Source organism: Haliotis rubra, unplaced genomic scaffold, assembly GCF_003918875.1.
Source record: "Haliotis rubra isolate DU_JTF1 unplaced genomic scaffold, ASM391887v1 Scf38, whole genome shotgun sequence".
Classification (NCBI taxonomy): Eukaryota; Metazoa; Mollusca; class Gastropoda; order Lepetellida; family Haliotidae; genus Haliotis; species Haliotis rubra.
The window spans coordinates 2,534,991-2,557,901 of NW_025767057.1; the positions used below are offsets into that span (position 1 = coordinate 2,534,991).

The 22,911-nt window shown below is 39.4% G+C and overlaps 1 protein-coding gene and 5 non-coding genes across 6 annotated transcripts in view; all 6 read left to right on the top strand.

Moving 5' to 3' along the window:
- LOC124286297 (pumilio homolog 1-like) overlaps positions 1-22,911 on the top strand; it is a 58,681-nt gene that overhangs the window by 26,233 nt on the left and 9,537 nt on the right. The window contains 8 exon segments of the mRNA XM_046722653.1: positions 3,349-3,526; positions 4,022-4,157; positions 4,637-4,661; positions 4,663-4,772; positions 5,187-5,445; positions 5,860-5,997; positions 16,259-16,506; positions 17,146-17,229. Coding sequence (XP_046578609.1) covers positions 3,349-3,526; positions 4,022-4,157; positions 4,637-4,661; positions 4,663-4,772; positions 5,187-5,445; positions 5,860-5,997; positions 16,259-16,506; positions 17,146-17,229 — 1,178 coding nt within the window.
- LOC124286339 lies at positions 6,303-6,525 on the top strand. The gene has a single exon (XR_006901014.1). It is a non-coding gene; the product is annotated as a small nucleolar RNA SNORA73 family (small nucleolar RNA).
- On the top strand, positions 10,703-10,925 carry LOC124286337. The gene has a single exon (XR_006901012.1). It is a non-coding gene; the product is annotated as a small nucleolar RNA SNORA73 family (small nucleolar RNA).
- Positions 14,436-14,658, top strand: LOC124286338. Its single transcript, XR_006901013.1, has one exon. It is a non-coding gene; the product is annotated as a small nucleolar RNA SNORA73 family (small nucleolar RNA).
- LOC124286340 lies at positions 15,941-16,163 on the top strand. Its single transcript, XR_006901015.1, has one exon. It is a non-coding gene; the product is annotated as a small nucleolar RNA SNORA73 family (small nucleolar RNA).
- On the top strand, positions 17,498-17,720 carry LOC124286335. The gene has a single exon (XR_006901010.1). It is a non-coding gene; the product is annotated as a small nucleolar RNA SNORA73 family (small nucleolar RNA).

Consider the following 22,911-nt stretch of genomic DNA (forward strand, 5'->3'; position numbering starts at 1 on the left):
CACCGAGGCCAGGTTACATGTGTCCTCCTCCCTCCTAGCAGGCTATACCCCCTCCAGCAGCCTGGGCTACACTCAAGTAACCACCAGTCTGTTCACCCCAATAGCCGCCAATCTTAGTCTCAACCCCCAGCAACAGACCAGCTACAGTAGCAACGGACTCCCAAGTCTAGGCTCGTCCACGCCGGGAGCGATAGGATCAGGTTCGTAGATGATGGTGCTGCTGATGCTCCTGAATGAAGCTTTGATAGAACCTGAGACCAGTCCAGCCCTGATAGCTGTGTTCGTAGAGCAGCTCAGTGTCAATTGTTGTGCAGACTTAACTTTATTATTTGGTTTTGCCCGTTGTATTTGTGTGGGCCAATTACTGTCTTTGTATGGCTATTCTAATCCTGTAAATTAACATTGTCAAAGCTGAGAGGGAAGATCAGATGGAAGTTGTGTAGGTCTCCCCTCCTTTGATTCCTGTATTCTTAAATTACCTGTTAGAGAACAATATTCAAAAGATGCCTGGACCTCGTTTTCCACTGAGTAATCTTAGTGCTAAGATTGTAGGTAGGAATTACTTAGGGTCGCATTTGTTTGNAGAGTCGCATTTCGTACGTAATAAAACTGATAATGTGGGTTTGCCCCATCCCCGTTCACCCCATTAATGTCCTGTGGTATGTCAGCCACTCCAGTTATGATTCAAGGTGTGTCACAACAGCACCTCTGCATCTGGGTGTCATAAAAGTGGTAAAGTCTGAAACCACATGAGTTCACACCTGATGCATTTCTCCCTCATGGAGCTAGCTGACGTGTGAAACCCAACATGATCAGTTCCAGTTTGTATACTGTAGAACTGACATCACTTTGTGAAACAGATGTGGCTAAATCTGCCAAAGCAACCTTTGGTACCACTGTTCCTGTTACAGGTGTTAAAATAGGCTTCACTAGGATTTTACATTTTTACAGTATTTTCAGGGCAAAGGGATTTCTTTTCTTTTTTCACCAACTTCAATCTCCTGCTAAAATGTGTGTATTTGTGCTTTAATGAAAGAATATGTGTCCATGTGTGACAAGTGTTGTGTGTCATATTGCATCCTTTGTCAGTTGTGTATATCATAGCTAAACCTGGGGGGACCGCCTCCGTGGTGTAGTGGTTAGAGTGTCCGCCCAGAGAGCGGAAGGTCACGGGTTCGATCCCCGGCCGCATCATACCAAAAAGACGCTAAAATATGGTACTTGTTGGTCCCTGCCTGGCGCTCAGCATTAATGGGTACAACAAGGACTGGTCGGCTCGGAGTCAGTAAAATGTGTCTGAGTGGGATATTCATGCTTCACTGCGGAATGGTATCTTAGTGGGCTAGCACTATAAAACCAGCTTCAGTCTGGGCTAGTACAAGCAGCCGCACATACACATACACACGCATGCACGTCGTCATATGAGCGAAATATTCTCAAGCACGACGTTAAACCCAATTTCACCTCACCTAAACCTGGGGGCGGTGGGGCAGCCTAGTGGTTAAAGGGTTAGCTCATGATCTTGCTGGAATATTGCTAAAAGCAGCGTAAAACGTAACTCACTCACTCACTCATGCCTAAACCTAGTGGGATAAGATCACTTTGTGTAGCAGGGTCCAGGCCTTTTCTTTGGATAATGTTCAAATGAATCATTTACTCTGCGTCGGTTCTAATATGTGAATGTTTGCATGACTGTAACAGGGCTTGGCTTGTCTTCAGTGATTATAACTCCTTCAAAACTGCCATAGTCTTGAGTTGACTGAGGTAAGAGGTCGGTGGAGTGTTGGATCCAATATGAGTGTTCTACCAGGCAACGGCACTGTTACAGGTCACCTAGCACTTTGTTCACATACTAACACATCATCACCATTCATCATGTTAGGAATTGAGGGTTTGGTTGGCAGTACTGTAGACAACAGTAGAGAGTAGTGCATGAACGGTAGATTGTTTAGTAAGTCATGAATTTTGTCAGTTGCTTTTTCAGGAACCTGTAAGTTTTGTACTTTGTAATGAGGCCTATGGCCCATTACACACCACACCACACCACACCACACCACACCACACCAGTGTTGGGAATTGGTTAAAATCTCGTAATTGATGATTGAACCATTACAACCGATCAATCATCGAAAATAATTAGTTAGCGTCCTTTGTGATATTTTCCTGGTTATTTTGGTTTGCACAAAAACATAAAGATAAGACATTGGGTTTGTTTTTGTTTTTTTGTGTGTTTTTTTTCAAATTACACATCTTTAAAGGATGACTAGTATGTAAGAAAACCTAAATTTGTGGGGGTCTTTAAGATAAATGCAATCATGACTTGGAACGAGCTTTTAGTGCTCATGAAATGTAACAGACAAAACCAACCTTGTGAAAAATATTGTTAATGCAGAAAGTGTTTATGTTCGATTATGAGAAAACATGATCGAATGCTTGGTCGTTTAGCAGAAAGTGTTCACTGCGACCAATCCTCGATTATTTCAATTAATCGGACCACCACTACACCACTCTACACCACACGAATGTGTTTTGTAATATGTACAGTATGAGTCTTAGTATTACACAGTATGACTGCAAAGGGTAATCAAAGACCTTTTTAGAAAAACGCTTACTATTCTTCAGTGCCAAAAAGACATTTCGACAGACAGATTTGAATGGGAAAAGAGCAATTTCAGTTTTTGGTGGTTTGGGTGGACATTAATAGTTTGGTAACATTCACTATCTTGAACCTGCACAATATGGAGACATAATTGATTTTACTATTTATATAGTAAAAGATGGACAGTCATATATTCCAATTAATAGCATACTGTTTCTATTCAGCTAATGCCTATTCATATTGTGAATAAATAAAATATAATAGGTTTTGCAATGAAATGCCAGTAAGACAGATATTTTAGTTATGTTTCCACAATTGGATGTTGGTGATCATTGTAGCACCCAGACTGTATCCCCCAATTTTTCAAGTTTATTTTATTACGGAACTTTGTGAATTAAGGTATTTGACCAACTGCAAGTTTGGTTGTGTGTAGATGTTGCTGTGCATGATATATCTGTGTACACCAAAATCGGCTAGCTGTGACACATAATTGTGAAATGTTTCTTTAAGCTGTGTGTGAGGTAGTACATTTATACAGCTTTGATAATGCAACCTTTTTAGGGATAGACGTCAGTAGTGCGACTGCCACATTCAAATTGTCTACTATGAATAGTTTACTATTACTGTTGACGTGTTAATATATGGAGTGCGTAAAACTAAACTGTTGCTCGATACAAAATAATGCTTACATAACCAAAGTATTTTCAAATGGTTGTCAGCAGCCTGAAAAATAATGAATGTTTTATGATGAATCGTTCGATGTGAAGCGGCAACAGCTTCCTGTTGGTGGCTATTACAGCCAACTAAGTGGGATGGCCTCTCCGGCTGGCCCTGGGGGTCTCATGCAGCCGGGGCAGTCCATGACGCCGCCCCCATCACTCTCTGGATCAACCTCGAATCTCACACTAGGATCGTGGGATAATTGTGGTGAGACAGTTTTCTTGTTACTGCACTTGCCATGCAAGTGCTTTGCTCTTGTAAATGCTTCCAGACCAATGTCCAGACCGATTAATCTCAGTGCTTGGTGACTAACAATTTTCAAGGGAATCTGTAATTTCTTGTGCATATTACAAATCATTTTCACTTAACAGTTATGTAGAAACAGTTATTCCATACAGATATCATCCAAAATGTTTTAGATACATCAAAGTTTAAATAATACTACTCTTAGCTTCTTGATTTTGAATAAGTTTTTCTGATGTATGAAGTTAATAATTGCCCCAGTTAGTTGAGATCTGAGGGTGCTGATTACAGCAAATATGGTGCATATGTGTACTATCCCTATAACATTTGTTCATGTGCTTAGGACTGCATGATGAGCTGAGTAATTGTGAAGTGCGAAGTGAATTTGAAACCTTTCTGCGTGCAATGTCCCAGTGTAATTAGTGACTTTCCCTCATAATGTTGATCGTTGCTTGTCAGGTCTAGGTGGTAGTGGACGTCCCTACTCAGCTGCCCCAGGAGCCGAAGCAAAGTACCGAGCTGGACTTATCTCCCCAGCCAATGGTCTGTTTGGAAACTCCACTTTGTTCCAGAATCGTAATTTTGCATCTCGAAGGTAAATTTTGTCATTTTCATTACTTCCTTTCACCCGTGAAGATCTGGGCTAAAATTGATCTTCAGTAACCCATGCTTGTTGTAAGAGGCGACTAATGAAATCAGGTGGTCAGGCTCGCTGACTTGGTTGAAACATGTCATCTGTTCCCAATTGCGTAGATCGTTGCTCATGTTGTTGATCACAGGATTGTCTGATCCAGGCTTCGATTATTTATTTACAGAGCCATATAGCTGGAATATTGCTGAGTGCGGCGTAAAACTAAACTCACTCACTCATTTGTGACTATTGGTTTATGTGAAATAATCATAATGGGAGTTACACTTGCTGTGGGATTCACAGGAAAGGTGCAGGGCAAAGTTTGATACAGAGATTGTATATTTGTCCAGAATAATCATTATTAATTCTTCAGCTGAAGTTAGGAGTCATATTTGTGGATATTATTGAGCTTTGCTTATTTTTTCCTTTTCATTCAATTTCAGTGCTAGTTTGTCGAAGGAGGTGACAGGGACGTAGCCGTCTGCTTGAGGACTTCCGTAACAACCGTATTCCAAATCTCCAGCTGAAGGACCTTGTCAATCACGTGGTTGAGTTCTCCCAGGACCAACATGGTTCAAGGTTTGTGTTCATTTCTTTTCCTCTGTACAGTTTTTGGATCTTATGGGTATTTGGGGACCGCAAAGGTTGTTTTCTTGCATTCTGACGCTACACCCTCTAATCAGTAAATGTATATGAACCAGACAATCTTGTGAATGGTTTTGCGTTCATCATCCTACACAGTTGATGTCTGACTGCCTAATGAAACGCCTCTGTCACAAATTGCCGAGGACAAGAATCCCCACAAGAGAGTGATGGCATCTATGCATATATAATGCTCACACCATAAGACATCATGAACCAGCTCTCAAACAGAATGTTTACACTGTAGACATAATGATAAAATGTAACAGTCACTGTGGTGTTAAACGAAAATATTCTTCAAGTCATATTGGGGGCCGTGTTCACTCATTCATGAAACTGATGACATTTCAGATTCATTCAACAGAAGCTTGAGCGTGCAACTCATCAAGAGAAGGCCATGGTGTTCGGGGAGATTCTCACAGCAGCATACAGTCTCATGACGGATGTCTTTGGAAATTACGTCATCCAAAAATTCTTCGAGTTTGGATCCTCAGATCAGAAGCAGACCCTAGCTCAGCGAGTACGAGGCCATGTATTGCCACTAGCTTTACAGATGTACGGCTGTCGAGTTATCCAGAAAGCATTGGAATCCATACCAGCAGACATGCAGGTACTCACAACACTACAAAAAGCATTCCAAAACAATATACTGCTCAAAGAAGGTTTTTCATGACTCTTATGATGTCTTATGACTGGTGGGTAATGCAATACAGCCTTCTAATTGTAGGTATTCTTTAACTACTTCAAAAGTTGTGCACAAGGCATTCCATTCAATCAAATTTTAGAAAATATATATTATTCCATTGCATAGTTTTGTTTGTGATGATGTTAAAGATGGCTGTTTGAATAGGCTATAAGAATACCATGTAAGATGAGGAAGCTAATTCATTTAACATTTTGTCTATTTGTGTGTGAAACCTAACCAGTCTTTAATCATTTTAATATGAGAGAGGGTGCAGTTTTGTGGTTTACTGTATTCCTAACCATGTAGTTGTTTGTCATTCTGTGACCTGCTCTGTTTCAGGTTGAGATCGTGAAAGAACTGGATGGACATGTGTTGAAGTGTGTGAAAGATCAAAATGGCAATCATGTAGTGCAAAAGTGTATAGAGTGTGTAGACCCCAAACATCTCCAGTTCATCATTGATGCCTTCAAAGGCCAGGTGAGTCCAGTCTGCCTCTCTTGTACTGTGTAGGCTTCTTTCTGTGGAGAGCACCTGCATTTTTGCCTCCTTTGTATCAGAAGCTTTGTATCAATCCTTTTCTGATATTATTTGTCTCTGAGCACTAAGTGAGTTCCCCTTTCTGTTGAATTGAATTAGTTTAGTTTTGTATTCATGAAGCTAATTTAAATAAAATCTTTGATAGTCACTGCGTGAAGATCGGACAGCCCCATCCACAGATATTGTTCAGATTATCGTTTTTGCCCCGGTAATGATTATCTTTATGGACGAGAACGCGAGCAACACCAACATTGACATCCATAGTCCTCAGTGACTGTGGCTCTGTCTTTGTGGCAAATGGGAGCTGAGTGCCCATTTTGGGTGTGAGGTATATTCCCTTTCCACAATGTTGGAGAGAAAACCAGTCCCCTAAACTTGTTTGGGTGTGGGCTGACCTCTGCATATTCCATAGACTTCTCTGAGCCCTTGTGGCTGTGACAGGGGAGACAAACCATGCAGAGAACAGAACTTGTAAGAACTTTAGAAAGTTGGTCTATTTCCCTCTGTTTAGCTTGCTAATGTTGTGGCTCTTCATGTTGTGATGCAAGATAACCGATCTATCATTAATGTTTGAACTGAACATCTCTAATGAAACCAACAGCTGCATGAGAATGAAATTAACCCATTCAACACCGCAGGCCGAATAATCGGCCACAAAGTTATGAGTCCCCAGACACCGGAGGCCGATTAATCGGCCAGGCAGTAGTCACGTCAAAATGAGACATAATTTTAGGAACCTACCTGACTTTTGATTCATATATCAAATCTATCACATTTCACAATGTCTGAAAACACTTATTAAATTTCAATTTATCATATATTATCAGCAGAATTAAAATTATAAACTATTTTTCGCAATGTTATTGAAAACGATTCTCGGACACATGCTTCGGCAGCGGGTCCACAATAACATTGTCAAAGAGCAAAGTAACGATGTTTCGAGGAAATTATTAAATAAATTGAATAAACTAATGAATAAAATCAACAACAGCATTCATAAAAGTTGTCAAACGTACATATAAAATTACTATTTCCATCTTTTTGTGCGATCATGTAATGCAAGTCGAGTCACTGACAAGTGACATCTCGGCTCTCGCCGCCTCAATCTTCATGCTCGGACACGATGTTTAATGCGAAAATACATACATGAAGCATTTTTGTCACAGGTCATAACCTAGCACGATACGTCCAATAAGTTCCATAATTGACGTATAGGTAGCGATTTCTTGCTTAATATGTTCAGAATAGCATTATTTTACCCAAAACTTTTGTCCAAATCTAAAAGTTTTCGTTTACGAGGACGGTATCCATTGCCGTAATATGATTGGCTGCCTCATGTCACGTGTCTGATCTTGACCAATCACGACCCTTATAGCAGACTGTGGCTGAAAAGCGTCATTAGAAACCAATCTTTATCCAATAAAATCACTTCTTACAACTGTGAAAATACTCTTGGCAAGGGTACAGTGATATTGTTGATGTTCAGAGCTTTGAGCGATGCCCGACATCCAACGATTAAGCCTAGCATGTTATTCATAAGAAGCTTCGAAAGCGGAGGTATTTTCAGTTGTTATGTCATTTTACCGAAGGAAAGCCACAGATATCGGGAAATAGGCGACCATACATATTGTTTAAGAAATCTTTTTATAATAATTTTCTGATTACATAAAAATGAAAATATAAAAGAAAAGGGCACGGGCATGTTATGACATGTCACAAATGGAAAAAATCGCCATAGTTTTGCTCCTTTTCGTGGTTTACCTGGACGTTATAAATGTAAGCTTGCATTTTCATTCAAATATAAATTTATTTAAGTTGTAGTTGTATTATTTGAATAATATTATAAAAATAAACTTCATATTTATCAACAGAAGGATTAGATCTTTTAAATGGTGTATGGGATGTAGTAGCAATAACGTTTTACAAGCTTATAATTTCCTTCATAAACATAGGCTTCATCTATGACCTCAGAGTCTCTGGGAACTCGGTGTCATGGCAGTAAATGCCTCTGGTTGACTGGTGTTGAAAGAGTTAATGAGTAATGCAAGCAGTTGCAAGTATGACCCATGTAAGATGTGACCCATTGTAATGGCAACTATGATAGAATTATCTGACTTAAATTTACCCTTTGTTAATCCCATGTTGAGTTGGCTTGATATAAGTTATTGTAAGAGGGGAGGACACTGATGGGTGGGATCAGCTTCTGTGACTCGGTTGATATCATGTCGTAACTAGATGCTGTGTGACAGTGCATATGTCAGTCTCTGGTAGTGTTGGGGGATTGGTTGAAATCTCACAATTGATGATTGCTGCATTACCAACGAACAATCATAAACAAAAAATTGGTTAGCGTCATTTTTCAGATTTTCCTATCCAGGTTGTTATTGCAGATATGTATAACATGATGCAACTTGCTACTTTAAAGTGATGTCTAATATATGAACATAACCTTCCCGGAGTCTTCAAGAAGTATTCAGTCATGGCTTTTCAGTTAGTGAAGTGAGTTTTCTAAGAATTAAACACTTTTTCAGGCCCTGACAACTTCAACGATATGTTCCATTGTCAAGTATTTCAAAGACTAAAACTAGTTCCAATATTGTTTTTGTTCGATTGTTTGAGAAAATGTGATGGATTGCTTGGTCGTTTGGTCACTGCAACCAATATTCGATTGTTTCAATTAATTGGAACACCACTAGTCTCTAGTATGTTTGATCCACATTTGATTATTGACTTGGTGCACATTACCCCCAATGTGAACAGATTTTCTCAGGAACTGTTATAGATGGAGAAAACCAAATGTAGTATGTGTGTTTAGGGCATGAATGTCGTGGTGGAGTTAAAAAAACAGGAACCAAATACAGGGGGGGATATTGATGACCTTGTCTTCTTCCTTATTATTTATTGTATGAGGGGAGTGTAGGGATAGTTGGGAAAAACTACTGTGACTTTGTTCAGATTAGTTTTTATCCCACCGGCATATAATGCGGTGGGATATAGTCGTCGCCTCGTCCGTCTGTCCGTCCGTCCGTCCGTAATCATTTTGTTTCCGGACCATAACTCAAAGACCGTTCGATATTTTCTAACCAAAATTGGTAGATATGTCAAAAAAAACCTAAGGTGGTGCCTTTTGCTATTTACAGATAATTGTCATTTTTATTTTTCTCGGTTTCCATGGAAACGTTTTGGACTTAGTCTTAAAGAAGGGTGGGCTTCGTTTCCGGAGCATAACTCAAGAACCGTTCGATATTTTTCAACAAAACTTGGTAGATATATCAAACAGATCCTAAAGTGGTGCCTTTTGCATTTCACAGATTTTTGGCATTTTTAATTTTCCCGGTTTCCATGGAAACGTTTTGGACTTAGTCTTAAAGAAGGGTGGGCTTCGTTTCCGGAGCATAACTCAAGAACCGTTCAATATTTTTCAACAAAACTTGGTAGATGTATGAAACAGATCCTAAAGTTGTGCCTTTTGCTATTTGCCGATTTTTGGCATTTTTATTTTTCTTGGTTTCCATGGAAACATTTTGGACTTAGTCTCAAAAAGTAAGGATTGCTTCGTTTCCGGAGCACAACTCAAAAACCATATAATATTTTTCAACAAAACTTGATAGATATATCAAACAGATCCTAAAGTGGTGCCTTTTGCTATTTGCAGATTTTTGGCATTTTATTTTTCCCGGTTTCCATGGAAACGATTCGGACTTAATCCCAAAAGTGAGGGTGGGCTTCGTTTCGAGAGCACAACTCAAAAACCTCTCTATATCTTTCAGCAAAACTTGGCAGATATGTGAGGCAGATATTGAAGTGATGCCTTTGCTATTTGCAGATATTTGTGATTTATTATTTTCTCGGTTTCCATGGAAATGATTCAAACTTAGTCTCAAAAAAGGAAGGGATGGGTTTTGTTTCCGGAGCACAACGCGAAAACTTCTTAATATCTTTCAGCAAAACTTGGCAGATATGTGAGGCAGATCCCAAAGTGGTGCCTTTTGCTATTTGCAGATTTTTGTCATTTATTTTTTTCATGATTTCCATGGAAACGATTTGCACTTAGTCTAAAATCAAGCTGGACTTTAAGTAACTGTCAGATGATTTGTTCTTTCAAAGATGTGGGGGCCGGGGGGATATGTCATCTTCTGATGACTCTTGTTATTTTTCTTGGTTTCCATTGAAACATTTTGGACTTAGTCTCAAAAAGTAAGGATTGCTTTCGTTTCCGGAGCACAACTCAAAAACCGTATAATATTTTTCAACAAAACTTGATAGATATATCAAACAGATCCTAAAGTGGTGCCTTTTGCTATTTGCAGATTTTTGGCATTTTTATTTTTCCCGGTTTCCATGGAAACGATTCGGACTTAATCCCAAAAGTGAGGGGTGGGCTTCGTTTCCTGAGCACAACTCAAAAACCTCTCTATATCTTTCAGCAAAACTTGGCAGATATGTGAGGCAGATATTGAAGTGATGCCTATTGCTATTTGCAGATATTTGTGATTTATTATTTTCTCGGTTTCCATGGAAATGATTTGCACTTAGTCTAAAATCAAGCTGGACTTTAAGTAACTGTCAGATGATTTGTTCTTTCAAAGATGTGGGGGCCGGGGGGATATGTCATCTTCTGATGACTCTTGTTTGACAAGCAACACCAACTTTGACATCCATAGTCCTCAGCGACTGTGGCTCTGTCTTTGTGGCAAATGGGAGCTGAGTGCCCATTTTGGGTGTGAGGTATATTCCCTTTCCACAATGTTGGAGAGAAAACCAGTCCCCTAAACTTGTTCGGGTGTGGGCTGACCTCGGCATATTCCATAGACTTCTCTGAGCCCTTGTGGCTGTGACAGGGGAGACAAACCATGCAGAGAACAGAACTTGTAAGAACTTTAGAAAGTTGGTCTATTTCCCTCTGTTTAGCTTGCTAATGTTGTGGCTCTTCATGTCGTGAAGCAAGATAATCAATCTATCATTAATGTTTGAACTGAACATCTCTAATGAAACCAACAGCTGCATGAGAATGAAATTTTGCGTGAGTAATGCAAGCAGTTGCATGTATGACCCATGTAAGATGTGACCCATTGTAATGGCAACTATGATAGAATTATCTGACTTAAATTTACCCCTTGTTAATCCCATGTTGAGTTGGCTTGATATAAGTTATTGTAAGAGGGGAGGACACTGATGGGTGGGATCAGCTTCTGTGACTCGGTTGATATCATGTCGTAACTAGATGCTGTGTGACAGTGCATATGTCAGTCTCTGGTAGTGTTGGGGGATTGGTTGAAATCTCACAATTGATGATTGCTGCATTACCAACGAACAATCATAAAAAAAATTGGTTAGCGTCATTTTTTCAGATTTTCCTATCCAGGTTGTTATTGCAGATATGTATAACATGATGCAACTTGCTACTTTAAAGTGATGTCTAATATATCATGAACATAAACTTCCCGGAGTCTTCAAGAAGTATTCAGTCATGGCTTTTCAGTTAGTGAAGTGAGTTTTCTAAGAATTAAACACTTTTTCAGGCCCTGACAACTTCAACGACATGTTCCATTGTCAAGTATTTCAAAGACTAAAATAGTAGTTCCAAAATCGCTTATGTTCGATTAATGAGAATGTGATGGATTGCTTGGTCATTTGGTCAATGTGACCAATCTTCGATTTTTTCAATTACTCGGACCACCACTACACCACACGAATTTGTTCTGTAATATGTACAGTATGAGTCTTAGTATTACACAGAATGACTGCAAAGGGTAATCAAAGACCTTTTTTAGAAAAACGCTTACAATTCTTCAGTGCCAAAAAGACACTTCTTTGATTGTTTCAATTAATAGGAACACCACTAGTCTCTTGTATGTTTGATCCACATTTGATTATTGACTTGGTGCACATTACCCCCAATGTGAACAGATTTTCTCAGGAACTGTTATAGATGGGGAAAACCAAATGTAGTATGTGTGTTTAGGACATGAATGTCGTGGTGGAGTTAAAAAACAAGAACCAAATACGAACAGAACACTGTGGCGGGGATATTGATGACCTTGTCTTCTTCCTTATTATTTATTATCCCACCGGCATATAATGCGGTGGGATATAGTCGTCGCCTCGTCCGTCTGTCCGTCCGTCCGTCCGTCCGTCCGTCCGTCCGTAATCATTTTGTTTCCGGACCATAACTCAAAGACCGTTCGATATTTTTTAACCAAAATTGGTAGATATGTCAAAAATAACCTAAGGTGGTGCCTTTTGCTATTTACAGATAATTGGCATTTTTATTTTTCTCGGTTTCCATGGAAACGTTTTGGACTTAGTCTTAAAGAAGGGTGGGCTTCGTTTCCGGAGCATAACTCAAGAACCGTTCGATATTTTTCAACAAAACTTGGTAGATATATCAAACAGATCCTAAAGTTGTGCCTTTTGCTATTTGCAGATTTTTGGCATTTTTATTTTTCTTGGTTTCCATGGAAACATTTTGAACTTAGTCTCAAAAAGTAAGGATTGCTTTCGTTTCCGGAGCATAACTCAAGAACCATTCAATATTTTTCAACAAAACTTGGTAGATGTATGAAACAGATCCTAAAGTTGTGCCTTTTGCTATTTGCCGATTTTTTGGCATTTTATTTTCTTGGTTTCCATGGAAACATTTTGAACTTAGTCTCAAAAGTAAGGATTGCTTTCGTTTCGAGACATAACTCAAGAACCATTCAATATTTTTCAACAAAACTTGGTAGATATATCAAACAGATCCTAAAGTTGTGCCTTTTGCTATTTGCAGATTTTTGGCATTTTTATTTTTCCGATTTCCATGGAAACGATTTGGACTTAGTCCCAAAAGTGAGGGGTGGGCCGTTTCCGGAGCATAACTCAAGAACCGTTCAATATTTTTCAACAAAACTTGGTAGATGTATGAAACAGAACCTTAAGTGGTGCCTTTTGCTATTTGCCGATTTTTGGCATTTTTATTTTTCTTGGTTTCCATGGAAACATTTTGGACTTAGTCTCAAAAAGTAAGGATTGCTTTCGTTTCCGGAGCACAACTCAAAAACCATATAATATTTTTCAACAAAACTTGATATATATATCAAACAGATCCTAAAGTTGTGCCTTTTGCTATTTGCCGATTTTTGGCATTTTTATTTTTCCCGGTTTCCATGGAAACGATTCGGACATAATCCCAAAAGTGAGGGGTGGGCTTCGTTTCCGGAGCATAACTCAAGAACCGTTCAATATTTTTCAACAAAACTTGGTAGATGTATGAAACAGAACCTTAAGTGGTGCCTTTTGCTATTTGCCGATTTTTTGGCATTTTATTTTCCCGGTTTCCATGGAAACATTTTGGACTTAGTCTCAAAAGTAAGGATTGCTTTAGTTTCGAGACACAACTCAAAACCATATAATATTTTTCAACAAAACTTGATAGATATATCAAACAGATCCTAAAGTTGTGCCTTTTGCTATTTGCAGATTTTTGGCATTTTTATTTTTCCCGGTTTCCATGTAAACGATTCGGACTTAATCCCAAAAGTGAGGGGTGGGCTTCGTTTCCGGAGCATAACTCAAGAACCGTTCAATATTTTTCAACAAAACTTGGTAGATGTATGAAACAGAACCTTAAGTGGTGCCTTTTGCTATTTGCCGATTTTTGGCATTTTTATTTTTCCCGGTTTCCATGGAAACATTTTGGACTTAGTCTCAAAAAGTAAGGATTGCTTTCGTTTCCGGAGCACAACTCAAAAACCATATAATATTTTTCAACAAAACTTGATAGATATATCAAACAGATCCTAAAGTTGTGCCTTTTGCTATTTGCAGATTTTTGGCATTTTTATTTTTCCCGGTTTCCATGGAAACGATTTCGGACTTAATCCCAAAAGTGAGGGGTGGGCTTCGTTTCCGGAGCACAACTCAAAAACCTCTCTATATCTTTCAGCAAAACTTGGCAGATATGTGAGGCAGATATTGAAGTGATGCCTTTTGCTATTTGCAGATATTTGTGATTTATTATTTTCGGTTTCCATGGAAATGATTGAACTTAGTCTCAAAAAGGAAGGGATGGGTTTTGTTTCTGGAGCACAACGCGAAAACTTCTTAATATCTTTCAGCAACACTTGGCAGATATGTGAGGCAGATCCCAAAGTGGTGCCTTTTGCTATTTGCAGATTTTTGTCATTTATTTTTTTCATGATTTCCATGGAAACGATTTGCACTTAGTCTAAAATCAAGCTGGACTTTAAGTAACTGTCAGATGATTTGTTCTTTCAAAGATGTGGGGGCCGGGGGGATATGTCATCTTCTGATGACTCTTGTTGTATGAGGGGTGTGTAGGGATATTTGGATAAACTACTGTGACTTTGTTCAGATTAGCTTTTTGACAAGCAACACCAACATTGACATCCATAGTCCTCAGTGACTGTGGCTCTGTCTTTGTGGCAAATGGGAGCTGAGTGCCCTTTTTGGGTGTGAGGTATATTCCCTTTCCACAATGTTGGAGAGAAAACCAGTCCCCTAAACTTGTTTGGGTGCGGGCTGACCTCTGCATATTCCATAGACTTCTCTGAGCCCTTGTGGCTGTGACAGGGGAGACAAACCATGCAGAGAACAGAACTTGTAAGAACTTTAGAAAGTTGGTCTATTTCCCTCTGTTTAGCTTGCTAATGTTGTGGCTCTTCATGTCGTGAAGCAAGATAATCAATCTATCATTAATGTTTGAACTGAACATCTCTAATGAAACCAACAGCTGCATGAGAATGAAATTTTGCGTGAGTAATGCAAGCAGTTGCATGTATGACCCATGTAAGATGTGACCCATTGTAATGGCAACTATGATAGAATTATCTGACTTAAATTTACCCCTTGTTAATCCCATGTTGAGTTGGCTTGATATAAGTTATTGTAAGAGGGGAGGACACTGATGGGTGGGATCAGCTTCTGTGACTCGGTTGATATCATGTCGTAACTAGATGCTGTGTGACAGTGCATATGTCAGTCTCTAGTAGTGTTGGGGATTGGTTGAAATCTCACAATTGATGATGATTGCTGCATTACCAGCGAACAATCATAAAAAAAAATTGGTTAGCATCATTTTTCAGATTTTCCTATCCCTGTTGTTATTGCAGATATGTATAACATGATGCAACTTGCTACTTTAAAGTGATGACTAATATATCATGAACATAAACTTCCCAGAGTCTTCAAGAAGTATTCAGTCATGGCTTTTCAGTTAGTGAAGTGAGTTTTCTAAGAATTAAACACATTTTCAGGCCCTGACAACTTCAACGACATGTTCCATTGTCAAGTATTTCAAAGACTAAAACAGTAGTTCCAAAATCGTTTATGTTCGATTATTTTGAGAATGTGATGGATTGCTTGGTCATTTGGTCACTCTGACCAATCTTCGATTATTTTAATTACTCTGACCACCACTACACCACACGAATGTGTTTTGTAATATGTACAGTATGAGTCTTAGTATTACACAGTATGACTTCAAAGGGTAATCAAAGACCTTTTTAGAAAAACGCTTACAATTCTTCAGTGCCAAAAAGACATTTCTTTGATTGTTTCAATTAATTGGAACACCACTAGTCTTTAGTATGTTTGATCCACATTTGATTATTGACTTGGTGCACATTACCCCCAATGTGAACAGATTTTCTCAGGAACTGTTATAGATGGGGAAAACCAAATGTAGTATGTGTGTTTGTGTGTTTAGGACATGAATGTCGTTGTGGAGTTAAAAAACAGGAACCAAATACGAACAGAACACTGTGGCAGAGATATTGATGACCTTGACTTCTTCCTTATTATTTATTGTATGAGGGGAGTGTAGGGATAGTTGGGACAAACTACTGTGATTTTGTTCAGATTAGCTTTTTGACAAGCAACACCAACATTGACATCCATAGTCCTCAGTGACTGTGGCTCTGTCTTTGTGGCAAATGGGAGCTGAGTGCCCATTTTGGGTGTGAGGTATATTCCCTTTCCACAATGTTGGAGAGAAAACCAGTCCCCTAAACTTGTTTGGGTGTGGGCTGACCTCTGCATATTCCATAGACTTCTCTGAGCCCTTGTGGCTGTGACAGGGGAGACAAACCATGCAGAGAACAGAACATGTAAATCAGTGTAGGTGAATGTTTCTTGTGTAAATTATTTACAAGAGTATTGTGGTTGTGTTTGACGCCTTGTTTCTTTTGTCTCCTTTTAGGTTTTCACACTGTCAACTCACCCCTATGGCTGCCGAGTTATCCAGCGAATCCTTGAACATTGCATGCCTGAACAAACAATGCCAATCCTTGAAGAGCTGCATGAACACACAGAGCGCCTTGTGCAAGACCAGTATGGCAACTACGTCATTCAACATGTGCTGGAACATGGGCGTCCTGAGGATAAAAGCAAGATTGTAACCATGATCAGAGGCAAAGTATTGCTTCTCAGTCAGCACAAGTTTGCCAGGTATGAATTCTTAGGTACAAGAAGTAAAGCATTCAAGGAATCATTGAAAATAGAAATAAAGCACTATGGCCGCGCCAACACAGAGTTTTTAGGGTTATTTTGTGTGTTACTGGAATCATTTCTGACTTGAGCCCCGCTTTATCCCCTTACTCGAAGACTATAAGTCAGAATTGTTTGTGCCACTACTAGTTGGTGTTCTGTTGTGCCACTACTAGTTGGTGTTCTGTGGAAATTGTCATTGCCTACAGTAAAGGGTTTTTTTATCCTTCAGTGGATGTGATAATTTCCAACAAACTGTCTGCTGAAGTAGTGTTGCTTCTAGTTGTGTCCATTTGCTCAGAAGCCCTTAATAGTTATTACTCTAAGTTAACAGCCATTTTCTCCATTCTGAGCCTAAAACTTACAAGTTGAGTCCAAACTTGTATTTTTGTATTGGTTTTCTTAGATTTTAGTCTTGGTATAAGCTCACCTTTTTCTACCAGATGGAGTTTAGACTCAGCCTTTGGAACTGTAGCTAAAATTAAATAAGTGTAAGTCTTAATGTTCATCCGTCTGAGAGATTATTAAAGTGTTACAAGTGTAAATCTTAATGTTTATCCAGGTGAGTGTATGTTGTGGATGGTCTGCTCTTTGTTTCAGTAATGTTGTAGAGAAATGTGTGTCCCATTCATCCCGGCAAGAGAAGGCGTTTCTCATTGAAGAGGTCTGCTCCATTAATGATGGGTAAGTTTACCTTTAAATTACCGACCTTCCTGTGAGTAAGTTAAAGTTTAACTCTCACCACTGCTGGTCGGTCATTTGGACAATGGTAATTCAGAATATTTTCTAATTTAGTCACATAGAATAGTCACACTCGCACACTCAGAATAAACACAATCCAACTATGGTTTTGGGTCTCTTAAGTCTGTAATACTGTTTTATACTGTGCAAGTAAAACCCCAACAGACCTTTGATCGATGTAGGAATGATAAAAGTGACAAAGCCAGCAACACCAACATTGACATCCATAGTCCTCAGTGACTGTGGCTCTGTCTTTGTGGCAAATGGGAGCTGAGTGCCCATTTTGGGTGTGAGGTATATTCCCTTTCCACAATGTTGGAGAGAAAGCCAGTCCCCTAAACTTGTTTGGGTGTGGGCTGACCTCTGCATATTCCATAGACTTCTCTGAGCCCTTGTGGCTGTGACAGGGGAGACAAACCATGCAGAGAACAGAACTTGTAAATCAGTGTAGGTGAATGTTTCTTGTGTAGATGATTTACAATATAAGTTGTATGCTTCTCCCTCGGGTAATATGGTCTGATGTACGCCTCTTTGTAGCAGTGTCGCCCGAGCCGGTAGGGATGACACTGCTACAAAGAGGCGTACATCAGACCGTATTACCCGAGGGAGAAGCATACAACGTATTTATCTTACCGCCATGTTAGATGTACAAAATATCATTTTATTTTATGTTAAAGATAGCTACCGCCTATATGACATGCAACGTCTGCCTCTCGACTGGATTTAACATCAGTGAAACATATTCTGACAAGCATAAAACTGCTATAAAAATTGTTAATTATGTTTAAGCTGAGTGTGCAAACCACTCAATGTATAAATAGCTTAATTAAAGTAGTGAAAGTCCTGTAGAATAAATCTGTACAAAGTGAACACAAAAACAGCTGATCGAACGGTTTTGAACTTGTTAGACGCGGCATGCGTCATATTATGGCGTAATCATTTTTCCATTTGTCACAGAAAGCTTCTGCTTCAATGAAAGGAGCTTGGAAGGTTAGTAATTATGAATAGCGGGTAATAGGATTTTTCCATTTGTCACAGAAACTTGTTAAACCGTCATTGACCAATGAAATTAAAGTATTTTACATGAAGGTAAGATAAGAGTAATTATGAATGTTTTTGTTGGTAAGGATTTGATTCTTTCTTTTCAGACCTTAAAAGAAATGGTAAAATGTTTATCCTTCCACATCTCTAATGAAATCAAAAAGGTGTAGGAGAATAAAATTATAGAGGTTTGCTAGTAGTAATGCAAACAGTTGCTGGTATGACACCACTTGGTGTGTGACCCATTGTAATACGTTGATGAAAATTCTATACTAGATTTCGCGTACTAATTTATCCAATTCTACCTCTTTATTAATATTTACTTTGGCGCTTTGTACGCACTTAGCAGATAGGTGCGCTATGCAGAGTCTAGTATGACTGATACACGAACCCTCGCCAGTCTACTGCTGTTGGCCGACTCCTCCGTGTGGTGTTCGCATTAGAGTGGTGGAGAGGTGTGGGACGTAGTCCGCCATCTCAAGAAGCATTCTGCTTCCCAGACATCCCATCGCCGCAGCAGAAGACTAGAGGGTTTTTCTACTACATCTCAACAACCCGAAGACCGCTCCCATCGGGTTTGGGCCTGTATGATGATCAGCCGGTCATCATACCGGATGTACATCAAAGATTGACCGATGTCGGCACAGATCAGCATGCAGCCTGATGTACCAACGCAGATATGCGATGATCGCCCTGAGGGTCCCATCATTACCAACACTCAACGCAGACGCCGCGACACCCAGGGCAGCGCCGACCTCTGAGGGAAAATCAACGAAGTCTACTAGGACTTTCTCAACCGAGATTGTTCCAGCCGATGACCTGGACTCCTACGATGATCAGCTGATCATCATCCCGACGACGCATTTACAAGAAACGACCGGGGACAGCTAACGACATCAGCAGAGATCACCATGCAGCCTGATGCCTCTACACTGATGTCGGACGATTTTCCGGTGGACCCTCCATTAACACCGCAGATAAAGCACCGACGACCTCGCCGCAGACCATCCCAGAAGACATGATGCGACAAATTATGAACATCATGGAGGACCAATATCTGCGCGTAGCAGGGTCCGAGCCTGCGAAGGCTCCAACGTGACAGCACCCCAGAGGCACCCCCGTCAACGAAAGCAGCCAGGACGATGTCACCTTGAAGGAAGTCACGGACCACCTTGGACGAAGGACCTAGATGTACAGCCTTCGCTAAGGCGGAAAGGACCTAGATGTACAGCCTTCGCGAAGCGGAAAGAACCTAGATGTACAGCCTTCGCCAAGGACTTGGCGAAGGCAGGATAGATCATCACCTTATCGCGGGTTTCATCCCTAGATGTGGACTCGACCATCAGACATCACGGAAGCCTTCATGGCGAAGGTCATATCGTCGTTCCCCGACCGGACGCAGAGGAAGCTTCAGCGAAGGCATGCCGACAGGACACCTGAATCCAGATCATCATCATCTAGAAGGACATCGAGGGACTATACAAGAGCTTCACAAACTATCAACGCCCCTCACAAGTCTCCGAGAAGATCAACCCATAGACAAGTTGATCATCGATATCAAGTATAAGAACTACAATCGTGATATTGGTTCTGTTGAATCCATGACGCAGATTTATGTTCGCTGGCCTAAATAGATCTAGAAGCGATCAATTAGACACTTATCACCAGACTTCGTAGTAACACGAACTTCTGAATATGATAAGATGATCCATGCCATACTTAGGCAAGCCACGATCCCACATCCTGTTAAACACAGAGGCTGTTTCGAAACAAGCGCCATATATATATTTATATATATATATATATATATACTAATCGGGCTTTGATTTCGACACCTTCGCTGATGGTCGCTGAAGGCTAAGTGGCTCCAAGTCTACTTCACCCAGAAGATCTAGAAGGATACTTGAGAACTTCGCGAAGTCTCCTCATGTTCACCGAGGAAGTCTCCTCCAAGGTTTCCATATACTAGCCACTTTCGCCATATATAGCTACTCGTCCAGTCCGTTCAAGACGCCGCATAAGTTGATTATCAACTGTATGCCAGATGTCGCCTATAAGCTTCTGGCGAAGATAATTGCTCAGGCTATTTACAACACAGAACGTCGCTGTATTATTAGTCAACGACATTTCATAGATCTTCACAGAAATCATCTATTCGTATAAATTGCTAATATACAATCCCGGACGACGATCACGATTATCTACATGCGTGACCATTACGCATATCTGCAGACAATTCAATATCGAAATTGAACAGCAGCCTTGTTACAGCGAAGTATAACTCTTAATCGTCAAAGTTTCTGAGAAGAAATATGTACAACAAGTTCAACGTTAATTCTACAATTATGGCGATACATTCATGTATACAGTCTACACAAGCTCACAACTTGCAAGTTGTTTATACCCTTATATATAAGGAAGTCGGAATTATATTCAAAACTGAAATTACTTTCACCGACAACCAGGAAAATAACCTACCCAGCATAAAATTACAGGATGCAGATATTTCGGCGGAGGTTTCGCCAAGGCGAGTTACCATTAACCTCGAAAACGCGTGGTCACTCGGATAACTTCGAAGTTACGGTGAAGACCGGCGCTTATGCTAATATCAACGAATTTACAAGAATTTATTCAAGGTGGTTTTTCCCGCTACGGTGACATCACAGCTGGTATTATACAGAATCAAAATGCCTTGTTCTGATTGGATCGCTGAGGGACAACGACTACACAGAGGTCGCATCTCTATTCACAGTTCAAGACTTACGTCCACAAGTGACAACTATATATCAGTGAAGCGAGCAAGCCTCATTACAGTCCAGTTAACCTGAACATTCATGATTAGACTGCCTTTCTTCAAGATAGAGACCTCCCCTGTCAAGTTAAGACGAGGGATCGGGCAGTCAAGCGATTTTACATAAAGTTCAACGAGGACAGACACACCTGGTTGTGCACCTACATCGCCAAGGACTTAGCGGCGAATTACCTAGATCGAAGATACAAGTGGATCTAAATCCACAGCGTTTCAGACTACAGCTGAATTTCATCAAGTTTAACTAACACAACTAGATGGTTAGTAAACCTACTAAACTTCTGTTTGGAGAATAAACGGAAATTTCACTCCAACCTGGGGATATGAATATAGTGCTCCAACACCTCACAAGTGAGGTTTATGAACACGCCTGGATGACATACTTGGACCCCATGATAACGATGATTCTATCAAGATGGCCAGCAAAGAGCACTGTAAATTTATCTCCACCAAACCAAACAGGAGAAAAAAATGCAACAGATTATTTCCTATCATCAACTTCAACAGAGAGAGAAGTCTCATGTACTATATCTCCATTTGGATCAGAACTGTCATACTCTACGTGCATATGCGGATGGACCTATTCCGACCCTCCATGAGCTTAATACTCATGATATTATAGCTAACTTCTACAATTGTTCCACACAAATGTGATTGAAATATGGGAGGGTTTATTTCTGGAGATCCGATGTGGTGGTTGCAAAACATTATCTGAGAGATATCACCACCGAGGACGCCTCAGGTATACACCAATTGATCCCATGGTCTCGCCGCGACAACAGCTGACAGTTCTCGGAGAAGATAAGTCAATCTAACAGATTTTTTTTACATCATCTTATAACAATACTAAACAGCTTCCATGCTATATATAATTTACTTAAGTTCCTTTTATCATCACAGTACTCATGATTATTACATCATACAATATATAAGTTAACAACTCTACAGAGTTTGTTATTATATATATTTACCTTAAGTTATTCATATCTTAAGAGTAACATTATGGTTACATGATAAATGCATCAGCTAACAAACTCTACAGAGTTTTGGCTATTTTATACATAGCTTAAGTTAATTAAGCTAACAAACTCTAATGAGTTTTACTATTATATAGGTAACTTAAGCTAATTATACCTTAAGCATAGTACTATACTCATATTATTAAAATATATGGCTAACAAACTCTAAGGAGTTTTGCTATTATATAGGTAGCTTAAGCTTATTCATATCTTAAGCTTAGTACTATGTTTATATCATATAAGTAGATTAGCTAACAAACTCTAAAGAGTTTTTTGCTATTTGGCTTAAGTATCATATTTCTAAGCAATATGGTTATATTATAACATGTATTAGCTAACAAACTCTACAGAGTTTTAGCTATTATATATGTAACTTAAGCTTATTCATATCTTAAGCGCAGTACTATGTTTATATCATATAGGTATATTAGCTATCAAACTCTAAAAGAGGGTTTTGCTATTATATATTTCGCTTAAGTTTCATCATATTTTAAGCTTTATAGTTACATTATAACATGTATTAGCTAACAAACTCTACTGGAGTTCTTGCTATTATATATGTAGCTTTAAGTTTTCCTTCATAAGCTCAATACTAGGTTTATATCATAGCTAACAAACTCTAAAGGGTTGTTTTCGCTATTATACAATTAGCTTAAGTTTTCATCATATCTTAAGCAGTATGGTTACATTATAGGTGGGGTTAGCTAACAAAACCTCGAACGGAGTTTTGTTATTATATATATATAGCTTAAGTTT